This window comes from Macrobrachium nipponense, chromosome 9 (genome assembly GCF_015104395.2).
Source record: "Macrobrachium nipponense isolate FS-2020 chromosome 9, ASM1510439v2, whole genome shotgun sequence".
In the NCBI taxonomy this organism is placed as follows: domain Eukaryota; kingdom Metazoa; phylum Arthropoda; class Malacostraca; order Decapoda; family Palaemonidae; genus Macrobrachium; species Macrobrachium nipponense.
In genome coordinates, this window is record NC_061110.1 from 66,259,665 (window position 1) to 66,274,816 (window position 15,152).

At 32.2% G+C, this 15,152-nt stretch overlaps 1 protein-coding gene and 1 long non-coding RNA gene across 3 annotated transcripts in view; both read right to left on the bottom strand.

Annotated features, from left to right (window-relative positions):
- Positions 1–15,152, bottom strand: part of LOC135218434 (very long chain fatty acid elongase AAEL008004-like) — a 91,048-nt gene that overhangs the window by 8,914 nt on the left and 66,982 nt on the right. For both annotated transcript variants that reach the window (XM_064254745.1, XM_064254744.1), the window contains exons 5-6: positions 10,807–10,863; positions 2,993–3,098 (exon numbers count right to left, since the gene is read on the bottom strand). In XM_064254745.1, the coding sequence (XP_064110815.1) occupies positions 2,993–3,098; positions 10,807–10,863 (163 nt within the window). The remainder of the gene's footprint in view (positions 1–2,992; positions 3,099–10,806; positions 10,864–15,152) is intronic.
- LOC135218435 (uncharacterized) lies at positions 1,201–2,986 on the bottom strand. The gene is made up of 2 exons (XR_010315324.1): positions 2,470–2,986; positions 1,201–2,075 (listed from the first exon to the last, which is right to left on the bottom strand). It is a non-coding gene; the product is annotated as an uncharacterized LOC135218435 (long non-coding RNA).

Below are 15,152 nucleotides of genomic sequence, written 5' to 3' on the forward strand. Positions count from 1 at the left end.
TTCGGTTAATGATGGTTTTCACTTATCAGCACCCTACTGAGAACGGAAGCCCCGCCTATAACCGGGGACTGCCTGTACAGTACGTATTGTGTTAATGAGTTTGAGTTGTTCCAATGATATGCTGATCTTGGAGAATAGTATGCCTAGTGGAACAAAGTCAACTATGTATGGTATTCATATTTCCTCTTTCTTCCACCATATCCATATATATACGCAGTCCCCAGTTAATGGCAGGGGTTCCGTTCCTGGCTGAGCGACAATAACCTAAAATCGTCGATAACGAAAACATCAGAGTAATTTCGGTATTAAATGGGATTCCCAACATTCTAAATGCCAACCGGGCACTGACAAACCACTTACCAACTTTGAAAATAGCTTACTGATGGTGATAACCTGCCTATCAACGCTGATAAACGGCCTGTGGACACTGATAAACCGTTTACCAGCATCCCCGAAAATCTGGTTAACAATGTCGTTAGCCAAGCTTCGTAAAATCAAAACGCCATTAACTGATGCCACCAATAAGTGGGGACTGCCTGTACTAAATATGTTGCTCTGTTGATGAAAAGCTACTGAATAATGCTGCTTATGCAAGTTAATAACTGATGACCTTAGAGATGAGGTGTTGTGTGTTTGGCTGCTTTCCATCTTAATCTGCACAATTCAGTTGACTTTTTCTGCCCATGTGTGACATTGTAAAGATAAGAGATGAGATTATGGAGAGATTTTCCTTTTAGTGAGTACAGGAAGTTGTCAACTTACGACCACAATTGGTTACGACCAACCGGTCGTAAATCGATTTGGACGTAAGTCAGCCCATGTTAATTTACCGTAACAATATTAAACTAGCCTAGCCTACACTAGGGTAATCAGTACCATCTTTACATGTAGGGTAGCCTAGCCTACACTACACAGCATACTTTATACATGGATGGCATAGTCATTATTAATTTCAGCTATTTCTCTAGGTTCAATGCACATTGGCTTATGATAATTCAGTACAAAGAGAAATTGAATAACATTTAACAAGTTAGCCTTGCATATACGATGATGATGTAATCATGGTACGTATATCGTATAAGTTATACAAATACAGTAGCCTAGTCTACAGTATACTACATATACAATATAATTTAGTAATTTATTACTATAAGCCAATTTTGGAGGTTCAATGCATTCTGATTATGATATGTCAGTAGTAAAAAAAAAAAAAAAAAAAAAAAAATTGGGCACGAAACGGGAATCAGATTTGGACCGACATCGGCATACCTAATTGAGCGATGTTAGGCGGTGATGGCTACATATATTTATGAAATAAAAACACAATGAATATGCATCTTTTCCGTGAATCTTTTAAAAATGTATACATTACTGTATCCAATAATATTGTATGCATTCTCATATTATTGCATCATAAAATACTAACAAAGCAGTAAATGTTTTGGTTTGGAAATCAGCTGATGGCAAATACGAGTTTAGTTCGCCGTACTTAACTCAATTTGGAGCAAATTACCTTGCTTCTAGTTAGCATAAAATATCTAGATACTTTACTTATATGAGACAAGGTAATCTGTCATTATGCGACGTGTTTTTAGGTCAAAATATGAATTTAATAAGTCTCGTGAACTAAATTATTTTTTTGTTAATAAATTGCGTTGTGGGCATGTTTATTGTGTAAAAATATTACGTGATTCCATTCGATATTTTCACTTGATTTCTTCATAATACGAGCTTTACCGTTATGTACATTACTTATCTTTTATCGACGTGAAAACAACAGTAAAATGTGTTCTTTCAAGACCTGAAGTTTTGATTAACATTATTCTCTCTCAATTTTATCTACGGTTGTGTTTGATGGCTTAAGTTTACTGGAGTTATATCCTTGTTGCCTATGCATGATAATAGTCATTAGCAGCACGAAAAGTGAGCTGCGTGTGTGGAGAGGCAGGAGCTGGGGAAAAATTGTTGTATGTTCTGCTGGACACCATTCTTTCTTGCTCCAGTCACCTCCCAGTCGTTTTAGTTGTGGATAGTCGATCAGTCGTAACTTGCATAGGTTGTAAGTCGACAACTAGCTGTATGTGGTTTTGAAATTATTATTGAAAATATATTTCTTTCTGTCACATATATTTTCAACACCAGTTATTAGTCATAAGGTATTAGTAATCATGCTTATTTTTCATATTCAAATGTTAGTTTTCTCCTAGACTCTTCATAGTAATCTACAGTGAATTTTTTCAACATTTTAAATGTTTTGTATATTTTCTTAAGATAATTTTTTTATTGGTATTCTTATGCATTCTGCTATGCATATGATTAATAATGATATTCTAAAGAGAAATTTTTTTATTTGTATATAAAAACAGGTTGGTGACTGGTGAATGAAAGTAATGGAAAAATGTAGAACAATTTTACCAAGTGTAGAAATAAAAGATCATGTAGGTAAATATAGCTATAGAGGGTATTTACCCTCATGTGACTTTTCATCAGCAGTATAACTTGGTCTCCAAACTGTAATATGGCAGTCTTCCTGCAATGAATTAAAAGAAAATGCAGAAGGCATAAAATTTGGTTATTACAGCTGGTACCTCCAGAATATTGAAGTTGTTTTTGGATAGTCTGCCTACTAAATTTTCAGTCGCATATAAAACCTGTAAAATATGGATGTATACTTGTTCAATTTCACATTATCATCCTCACCTAAAATTATTTTCTAAGAGCACTTATGATACTTAGTATTAAATATGTATGAATCTTTTAAAAGAAATCATACACACATTTCCCAACCAAAACTAAATAATTTTTACTGGTTTCAAAATTTAATACTGACTATGGACTTACAGCAACATGCATAGAACTTTAATAAAATTGTATAACACTAATTTAGTAAATAAATACATTTGTATAACACTAATTTAGTAAATCAAGAAGAATAAAAAAAGCCTCATGGGCAAATAAAAGCATATAAGTAAAAAGCTAAACAATATCTTACCTGGAGTAAACTTGACTCCAAACCATACACTCATGGGCATACAGCCATGATGGATAACATGAAGTGTTGACACATGTTCAAACTTCTTATGCAATACAAAGAAGAACTGCAAAAGAAAAATTTAAAATTTAAAATCCTGTTTCCTCATTGCGACACTGCTACATATACTGCAAGAAATAGAAAGTTTTCTACAATTCCAGAAAATGCTGACAATTTGTCATTATCTTTGAAACTTCAGTTTATTAATAATATTGTCCACCCACTGAACTAGGGTTATTTAATGGAATGTTCCTCTTTTTTACAAATAATTGGAGCATCTGAGTATTAATGCAGTCTCTAATGTTTTATGCATAATTTTTCTTACTAAAATCACTGAAATGGATCTCATTTTGCCATTTCTATGAGTCACCCAGACTTAGTTTACTGACTATGACAAAAGCAGCCAAGTTATGAAGTTTGATTCTATCTACTATTCAATTTAATTTTTCTTATATTTCAGTATGACCAATTTTCTTGTGCTTTTGTAATACCTGATTAAAATGTTAGAAGTACTACCTTCTTCCTACGACTGTCAAGTAAGGTACGTATGTGATTTAGATTTGATCTCACATTTCAAAAACACAACCTAAGTCATGATGCATTTTACCTTGGTAAAATTACTCTCATAAACATCGTTCACTTTCAAAGAAGTCTTCATTATGCATGGCTCTAATGGGTACAGGTGATCATTATATCATTCAACTACCATTGACCTAAATTTCTCAGTTTTTATGGCTGGCCCTACAAATACATTTATGGTAGAGTATAACTGTCTATACAGTACAATATGTAACTAGATTAAAAATTACCGGATTTTAATTGTCAAATTGCAAAATAATCTATATTTAATGTTAGAAATGAAAATGCTACATGCACATGATATACTAACTGAAATTCTGTTGCATGTATCTAAGTTAGTATCTACGCTAAACTTAAAATTTTTGACTAATTTCAATGTCATTGGGACTTTTTCTTTTCTTTTTCTTCCATTTTTGAAGATATAATAAGCTTTATACAATTAAAATAGGAAAATATATAAAGACAGTATGACTTGCCCCAAATGAGTTTTGTGACAACCACCCCCTCTAATATCTTGATGGGTTTAGAAACCATGAGTTACAGACTATACTATTTCAGGAAAAAGCTATTGTTACATGAAGATTGTCACAATTGTGCACCAGTTTTACCCATTTCACTATCAGATGCATCATCAAAATTGTCACTTATTCATTAATAACAAGAATAATCACAGAAAATAGTTACACTTGATCTGCTTATTACCATCCTCCCTTAAATTAATACCTCCACAAGTTTTTCTCAGCATATACAACATCTTTTAATTCCTTCAACAGCTCCCATAGTATCAATGAACCTGTTTGCTAAGAAATATTCCTTTGAAGCTTAATAGCTTTTTCAAGATCTTGAATGCATTCTAGTGAACTGCTGAATTCTGATGATGACAAAAAACTGCTATCAGAGTGTTTAGGCTAGTAATTGCATCATACTCATACTCCATTAAATGTATAAATTGTAAAATAACAGTCTGTATTCCTGTACAACACAAATTATAGCTGATATATTCTGACTTGACTACTGAAGCATATTCACAATGCATACACAAGATGCAGTATACAGGAAAAACTTTACATAATCTAAAGGGGTATTCATCTCATCTCATCCTGCCTCAGTTACACTATCAAATAGATTTTACTTGGTTATATCACTTAGCTCAATTTAGGTATCTTACAAGATATTTATAGAAATTCACTAATGAGTGGTTCATCATTGCAAAATCTTACTTTCTGAGAGATTGTTTCACGATAGCTTATTTCAAATATTATGGCTACTGATGGTTTAAAAGATATGCTATATGTACAGTCCCTTTATTTTCTAAGTGTATATATGGCATTTTTCTCTCTCACTATAGGACAACTAACTTTGACACTGAAATCTCTAAAGCTGAGATGCTATAACCAACTGACAAAAAATATAGGATGAGAGAGAAAGTAATTGCTTACAAGATGTGGTAATATTAAAATGATACCAATTACATAACTATTTGGGGGACCCCAGAGTTAATGAAAAAAAATAAATAAAAGGGGGCAATAATATGCATTTCAACTAAATAGAAAGCCAGTGTACAGACATCAGAAGAATGAAGAGAACTCCTTCACCTAACCCCATTACGAGAAAATGTGAAAGTTTTTTCATACAAACCCATTAGTACTTAGATATGCTCATATTATTGTGAAGACTTTTGTCATGTTTGTCTTATACCAGTCAGACTGGAGAACACAGTGAGACCAAGAAGTACCCTCTAGTAGAAACCAATTACATACCTCACTTTCCTTGAAAACTGAATGTGAGGCAGTGAGATTTGAGGGTACTGAAGGGAGGACACTCACTATATGATTACTGGGTTTGTATAAAAACCCAATTTTGCTTCATATAAAGAGAGCATTTTATCACAACCCCATTAATAATTTATGTACCCCATTAATAATTTATGTGCCTGAATTAATATTTAGGAGGGAGGCTACGATGCAATATATAGCAGTGGGAGATGAAACTGACCAGTTTGTCCCAAAGATGTAGCATCTAGGCTGCTAAGACCCTTGCGGTTGTACATTTCCAAATGTCAACAAGTCATGAAGATCTTGGGAGTTCAGTGGCCACCCTACCAGCAGAACATCTTTCCTATGCTGAAGCCATCAGTAAATAAGGCAACAACCAAAAATGAACCTATGCAAATCGTTTATCAATGCCTCTATGAAGAAAATGACTTCCATCCAACACAAAGCCCCCAGAGGAACTACCATCCAATTCATAGGTATGCAACTGCTGTCAAGTTTTCAGGTATCATACCAAGAATTCTTCCTACTACGAGCAATCAAATATTTGGACAACAAAGAAAAAGGTCTTCAAGTCGAGGAAGATTGTGGCACCCCATACTGTAACAACCAACAAATAGTTACTCAATAAGTTTATGTTCTTAACTCAACTCAACATGTCTATAACATCAAATTTTTTTTCCAAAAAAGATGACAAGAGTCATGACATTGTAAAAGTCACTGATATCATCTTCCAAGGCTAAGAATGGGTAGTCTTTTGGTAGTTTTTGTCTGCCAGAAGTTTGAGAGTTGTGGATATGGTGACAAACTTGAAGCAGGTGTGCAGAACCATTTGTTCCCATAACCAAAGGTGCCCAACCTGGGACTGACACCACTTGGCCAGAGGATTATGAACTTGCCAGAATGCTTGGATAAAGGACAACCAACTCCTGCCCATTGGAAAAAAAAATCTCCTTAATTCCTTATCAATGACATCATCCATATAGAGGCTTGTTTCCTGATAGGGAATCAATAACCCATTACAGTTAGGTATACCTACTACCTATTTAATTTTTCCAGTATCTTGCTACAATATCTAGAAATTCAGGTGACAAATATCCATCCATCAGAGGCTGAGTAATGTTAAACTACTTCTGTAAATTGCATCTTTGCAAGTTGTTTTCAAAATGAGGAGGAAATTCTATAATATCTCTTTGTCCTTCAAGAAATATCTTACACAATACAAGATATCCACTCTCCTTAAGTCAAGGACATTGTAAAGCATGATGATCTCATTCATCTCCCTATCTTGGGCTGCAACTGCAACTTAGTAGGAGTCCACCTGATGGGTGTAGAAAGATAAGAGGTCTTCAAAAGAAGTGCCTGTCAAACTTTATTGTCTAGACCAGGGAAGAGGAAAGCTACGTTCTGCTTAGTAACACTTGGTACATCTAGCACAAAGACTTCCTGCCTACATTAAATATAGGTAACAGGTATTGTTGAAGTTAACCATTCTCCTGCCACCTCCCACTCTCCATAGGCACATTTGCTAAAAGACTGACAACTAATCTAAAGGGACAATGGATGTATACACCACTGACCACTGCCTGGCAAAACCATCTGATGTCTAGGACAATTCCAAGAGCAAAAAACCAATCACATCCAGTGGCTATACTTAGGTCAGTTGGACATAGTGTGGAACTGCTGGAATAACAATCTTTCCTGTCTCATTCACTGTGGACGAGAGGGGATTACTAAGAGTTTGCATGGGACAACCCAGAAACTGGTGAAATCTTTGTGACAACTGTCCAGAAGAAGAAGAAGAAGAAGAAGAAGAAGAAGAAGAAGAAGAAGAAGAAGAAGAAGAAGAAGAGAAGAAGAAGAAGAAGAAGAAGAAGAAGAAGAAGAAGAAGAAGAAAAAAAAAAGGGGGGGGGGTGGCCACAAATTAATCACTACCCTTGCTGCTTTCCTGTTCCTCCTACTGAAGGCTTACATCAGCAACAACCATTACAAAACAGGAATAGATGCAAGTCCGACACAGATATTACAGGGTTATCTAAGATAATTTCACAAACCTATCATGGAATTCCAACAAGAAGGCTTTATTCTGGAAGGCCAGGGTTGCTCATTGGCTGTCTTCATTTCAGTTGACTAGCATCAACTGGCTTTTCAACTAGAAGTATGCCATCAGAGCAAATGTTGACAGTGACTTCAGCAGGGAGTTAGCTGTCAGTATAGTTGATGTACCTGACATATAATGTTGATAAAAAGTTAGCTGTCACTTGAAGAAAAGAAACAGAAAATGTCACAGCTAAGCACAGAGGTTACTGACTACTTCTCCCAGGTTGATAAACTGTAACAAGGACAAACAAGAATCTGAGGAGCTGTTCATCCTCACTAACTTTAAAGGCTGTTTATCGTCACTAGGCTTCTATTATTTCCCAAAAGTCAAAGATGGAACTTTCTCAAAGTCAAAATCACTAGACTCCTCACTGAAAGATGAAGGGGCACTGTTGCAGTCCTGCCTTTAAGACTCCATAATCTTAACTTTTCACCAAACTGTGGGAGCCATGGCAGTCATGGTCACTGCATAAGCCAAAAGGGAGATGACTTTTAGGTGTGGCAGTCAAACTATCAGTGACTGCTGGAGTCATGAGGAGGAAGAGCTGGAAAAACACAAATCCTTAAAGATCCCTTGAAGACATTAAGGATGGGTCATCTACATGGTGACTACAGATGGATCTCCTGAATGGTGACCAGTCTAGATAGAGGAAGGAACATAACCAACATGATAAGCTTCCACATGTTTTCAAGCTAAAGTAGTGGCCCAGCTGTGTACAAAGATATCAACATTTAGAAAGAAAGTCATGCTCAGGACAGTATCTACTACTGAAGCAGCTGGTTCTCATTGAAAGAACACTTACAGGATGACTAACGCCACTACAGGAGGCATAACAGAAAAAGTCCTGCTTATCAGCAATTTAGATGATTAGGCAATGCATGGGTAGAGTGGGTCTGACAACAGGCAAGACAGGTGTGGAGCAGCATACAGGCAGCCAAGTGATCAGTGACAATGGCCTAGATAGCAGGTGCAAGCGAGAACCAGTTTCACTCAACAAACCTGTGACAAAATTCCATTTGCCTTGAACATTCTCTTCTACAGGGTCAACCAAAAACAGCATAGCTCATGAGTGATGAGGAAAGAACACAACAACTAAAAGAAAATATTATTCCCTGTTTAGGGATGACACAGTTGCAAGATAGGCCTTCTTGGAAATCCCTAGACACACACTGGGGTATAATAATGCACAAATGCACAGAAAATGAACATAAATTAAAATACAATTTCACAACACTATTGAAACTATAGGACAGTGAGAAAAAGGCCCACAGTACACTGTGTAACAAATAATTATTGAAAGAAATAACTTTACATAGGAAAAGTGATTAACAGAATTAATAAACCTCAAAATACAAGGACAGCATGAATACTAAAATGAGGAACAACTACTCATTTTTAAGACAAGACTGATGTAGTAATTTAAAATTGAATAAAAATTCATATAACCATTCTATTAAATGGTAACACTTGGGAGGTAAGCTCATACCAACAGTATAAAGGGTAAAATTAAGGTTTATAAAATATATATATGTATGTATGTATATATATATATATGTATATATATATAGTATATATAAGATATATATATATAGTATATATATAGATATATATTATATATATATATATATATATAATCTTATATATAATATAGATATAATATATAGATATATATATATAATATATATATATATAATATATATATTTATATATCATAGATATTATAGAATATATATATAGTATTATATCTTATATATTCTATATAATATAATATATATATATATATATATCTAATATATTAATATATCATATATATAATATATATATATATATATATATATATTTCATTGTTGATTATTCTTGAAATGTTGCTCTTTTAGCTTATGCTTTCAGTTTCACATTTTTTCTAGAATTCAAAGGGTTACTTATTTTTAGCAGTAGAGCAGAATTAATAAAAAGTTGTTACCTAATCATCACTTGCCTCATTCACACAAAGGTTTAGTGCATTATATATATATATATATATATATATATATATAAATATATATATATATATATATATATATATATATATATATATAGATATCATATATAATATATATATATGTAATATATAATATATATAATATATATATAATATATATCATATAATATATACTATTAGAATATATATATATATACATATATATATTATATATATAAATATATAATATACTAATATTATAATGCACTAAACCTTTGTGTGAATGAGGCAAGTGATGATTAGGTAACAACTTTTTATTAATTCTGCTCTACTGCTAAAAATAAGTAACCCTTTGAATTCTAGAAAAAATGTGAAACTGAAAGCATAAGCTAAAAGAGCAACATTTCAAGAATAATCAACAATGAAATTAGCCACAGACACATTCCTAAAGGCACCAGTGAGCCACAGGATGATACCAGCAACTGAACTGTTCCTCATGAAAAATTCAATCTTTTGTTACTTATAAACAGTATAATGTAAAAGTGAAGAAGAGAAGGGCAGAAATAAATACTCAATGTGCATTAGTTTTGCTTAAGGAATAGCAATCCTATAAGAAGTAAACACTTGGGGAGTGAAAAAATCTCATATAAGCATTGCAGGTTCATGATAAAATAAGGTAATTGATTGGGGCATACTTCAGCATCAACAGGGCACATTAAAGATGGGACTATCTTCTGTCCAACAGAAGATGATTGGTAAACGTAGGAGGGGACAAGATAATATGGGCATAATTATTACAATCAATGGGGTTGTGAAAAAACAAACTTTGACGATGACACTAAGTATGCTGTATAAACATATTCTCCCGATTCTATGTACAATGCAGCAAAAAACTTCATCACCATTTGAGGGAGCATGAAAGTGTTAAAAAAAATGATCTTCCAGAGTAATATTAAAAAGTAAATGGTTCGGGCTATGGTAGAAGTGATAGTATGACAATGCTAGAAAAGTAGAAAAACCAGAATGCTCACAAGCTTAAATTCATTAGTTTGTGCAAAATTACACCTCTACAGTCACACTTTTTCTACACCAAAATGTAAAAGTAGTGATAACATAAAATCTACATAGTACAGCTAATGTAATTTCTGGCAAAACTGATAAATATTTTGTTCAAATTCCATATAAAAAGAGGACAAACTCCATTCACTGATACATTGCTATTGAAGCAATGACATAACCACTGATAAAACACAAAAAGCAATAATCACTAATTCAACATACGTATATATCTTGTGAAAAACAGATACATTAGAAAGATTAAGCATAATTATTGAAGTAACAATCATTAAAAAATATACTTACTGTATCAAAGAATTCTGTGAACTTGGAGAAATAGTACCACCAAGATGCATGGACCATCTAAAATAAAAGATCAAGCATATTAAAGCTAAGTAAATTACCATATTTCTACTTTGGCATCTACAATTAAAATGATTTATCAATGCTCTAAATTTTCTTATTGTAAAGCTTACTTGTAATTACACAGTACGTATATGGAAGATACTTTGCATTGCTTTCATAAGAAAAGCTAAGGTAAAAGCAACATTCTAATATACGTTACATCATCTGAAATAAATGTCACAACCATCTATTACTGACAAGTGTTAAAATAGAAAAAATCAATTAAAAAGTTACTTCAATTACTGAATACTTTAACTTGCCATCATTATACAAAATAATGAATTATTTCCTCCCTATTTAACGAGTTTATTTCTTTGAACTTTCAAGACTATCTAATGCATAGTAGATGTAATTCAACAGCTAAGCTGAAACTACTTAAAAACTAAAAATTATTTGATACTGATGCTGAGCAAAATCAGAATGAGGTAATTTTGTGTACAACTTTTATAGCTCATGTACTAAAAAAATTATGTAAATAAGAGCAAAACTGATTGAACTAATTCTGGATTTGTATGGCACATGTTAAGGCATTTACGTTCTAAATGAAAAATTAAATTTACCTTAATTAAAAAACAAAAGTTCTTCCATATACTAAATGACATTCTTTATTAAATGGTATTGCACTGAAAACTTCTGGCTTGAAAAAGAACAAAAAAGTACAATGCTAACTACATAATCTCATGATTTTCTGAAAATACAGTTATAATGTGTGAAGAAAACCCATTACTATTCACAAAGAAATTCTGAAATTAAACAGTATGTTAGTTGAGAAATTAAAATGAATACTGTACATATGTATTACATTTCCTGAATGGCAATGAAGAAAAATAAAAGAAAAACAAACACCAGTTCTTTAAATATATTACAAATTAGATTTACTTTAAATTTTCTTTCAAAACACTTTAAACTAGAGATATTTCCTTTCAAAATACTTTATGATAAAAAGCAATTAAAACACCTAAACAATTTGTTGACAAAGCTACTCTCCCTCCAAAAATATCTAGAAATGGTCATTCAGTAACTTGTACTTTACCTTTTTATGCTGCTTTTAAGATATAACTTAAAATATTGCTTCTACTAACAATATTTTAAATCTATGGAAGAGTACATTCAAATCTCAAGATACATTCATACTTACCACTAACCTCTGGATGGCTATTCCATTTTGTAATAACATTATGTAAGAAAAATCTCCTATTACATAAAAAATTTCCTAATAAGTTTAGATACTTACTGAAACATAATAGGTCATTAAGAGTAACTTGGTTATGCTTCTAAATTCATCACTCACAAGTCTATAAGTATAACCCTATCTACTCAACTGCCAGCTTTTGCTACGATACATTAAATTGAAATTTTATTCAATAAATTCATGGACATGCATTACAGTTCTCAAAAACACAATTCTACAAACTAAAATACCTAGGCAGAATAATACTTAGTAATTAGGCCCAAATTCTCAAACCTAGAACCTTTTTGTGGATATAAAAAAGTATTAATACAATAATTATGCAAAATAAATAAATCACTGTAATAAGTTCTTAAAATATGTAACTAATACTGTACTTGCCTTTCCTAATATCAGCTGCATTTATGAACTTGAGTATGAAAGTGACCTGTTACCATCGAAATCACTGCTACTATGGCAGCACATGACATTGTGTTCAAACAAAAAAACCATGTCAGTAGTCAGTCTGTGTCCTTGGTGCAAAAATACAGAGAAAAGAAAACTAAGAAAGCACAGCAACAACAACAACAACAACAACAACAACAACAATAACAACAACAAAACAAATACAGATGTGTGAAGGATAACCATACACTAAAACATAGGTGCTTTAAAGATTCAATTCCCCAGTATGAATTCTTGATTAACTTTAGAGTAATTTTGAAGGATAAAGACCCATCTTTCTTTTGTTGTACAAAAAGAGGTATCGTTTGTAACTACAATTCCCGAAATGGAATCTACATAAACACCTCTCAATAGGTGTACACTGCAATAAAATGCTAAAATTTTCATGTATTTCATTTTGACACCTTTTAATCTGCACAACATTTTTTCCTATGACTCACAAACTAAATAATTTATCATAACATCTTCTCATAAAAGTAAGTGGTCCTAAGAAAAAATCACCATGGAAAAATATGGGAACCTAGATATACATTAAACTTTCCAGAGCTAAGGAAAGGTCAGATATGCTATTTTTAGGGAATCCGGCTGCATCAAGAATTCACTACTAGATAACTTCATGCAAATTTTATATGTGCATAAACATGTGAGTGAAAGAAAAACAAGTTATATAAAAATATATACTATGTGGCAACAAGTATACAAACCAAGCACCCATTACCATACACTACTAAAAACTATCATACCAAAATACAGAATTAATATACACCTCAAATGAAGTCTATGCTAAGCATGCAATTATAATGCTTAACTATTACTAATAGCATGCAAAATCATATGTAAAAATATACAATAAACTCTTCCCACAATAACAGCAAACTTCAAAGCTACAATTTCTGAATCTTAAGTTATACAACAGGAAACAGTGAAAAACAGTTACTCAAAATAAACAAGTGTATGCTGCAGATCCAAATATAGACCATCAATCACTAAATTGTTTGCAGAAACATTGAATGCTTATTTATCTCCGTAACATACAGTCATTTAATTCAACATTGATAGCATAATGTGTATACAATTTTTTTGTTATTCTGTATATAAACATGTCACCTAATATTATGTAAACACAATCAAAAGGAAAATGTTAAGAAATCGTTGAATAATATACCAAGCAGATAATAAGATTTGCATCATTTCATTTTTGTTCATTTACAGAATACAGAATATATGCACTACATACTCTCTACTTACTTTACTTTTCATTTGGCTGTTCCTCTTAAAATACACAATCATGTTCACTTAGCTGAGCTACCATTTAAGGCTTAAAAATATAATCTTTAATCACTTGCTTATACAGCAAAAGCTTGATTAGACTTTGCTTCACATCATTTTATATATAAATACTGTGCTGTGCATTTGTACAATAATTAAAGAGTACCACAGTCTTGAGAAGAATCTCCAAGGCATGGGACCATATATTAACAAAAGAGGAAATACAAAATAATTATCTAAGTTTCTTATTGTACAAAACAGACTAAATGTACTGAAATAATGCTAAAGGACGCCAGTAGAATATAATGCAATCCAGGTAAAACATTTTTACATATCAGTTACCTAATTCTGACAGAACTAAGATGAGTATTCAGACCTCCTGCAGGTATATGGTCAGGTGTCTCATTCATATATGTATGTGTACTTTTAGACCTATCTATATTAATAAATATTGTAATAGTGTGAATTATATTTATGAAAAACACTTTGAGCCAGGTATAATACACACACACACAGAGAGAGAGAGAGAGAGAGAGAGAGAGAGAGAGAGACAAAGAGAGAGAGAGATAGAGATAGAGATTAGATAGAGATAGAGATAGAGATAGAGGATAGAGATAGAGATAGATAGATAGATAGATAGATAGATAGATAGATAGATAGATAGATAGATAGATATAGATGATATGATATGATAATATATATATATATATGATATATATATATATATATATATATATATATATATATATATACACACACTTATCTGCAGTTTACTCTAGTTAAATCATTTACATTATTTACTTAATTGTTCACTTAACTATCCTTTCACTACATAGTAGGAATTTACTTTGCTTACCATAGCTATTACTTTTTACATGTGAAACAAACACACACACACACACTATAATATATATATATATATATATATATATATATATATATATATATATATATATATATATATATATATATATATCATATAGTAATATGATAGTTGAAAAGTATCATAATTGAAGAAGAATATGTAATATCAAGCACATAAAGAATAGCGAGACATAAAGTAGCCACATGTAAAGAAAACAACATACTTAGCATCAATCTAGGAAAAGGGCAAGGTTGACAAAAATACTTTAATATATGAGTACCTGGTTCTAGGACCAGATAGTGGCTTAAGACCTTCATGAGTGTACCCTCACCATCCCACACATCATAATAAAGTCAGTCTTTACACAACTCAGTGATGTGAGAGGAAATGGCAGATGCAATTCCCCCTTTAGTACCATGATTGCTTTTATATCCAAAAGGCAAAATAAAGTTACAACATGGTATTTTCAGTGAAAATACC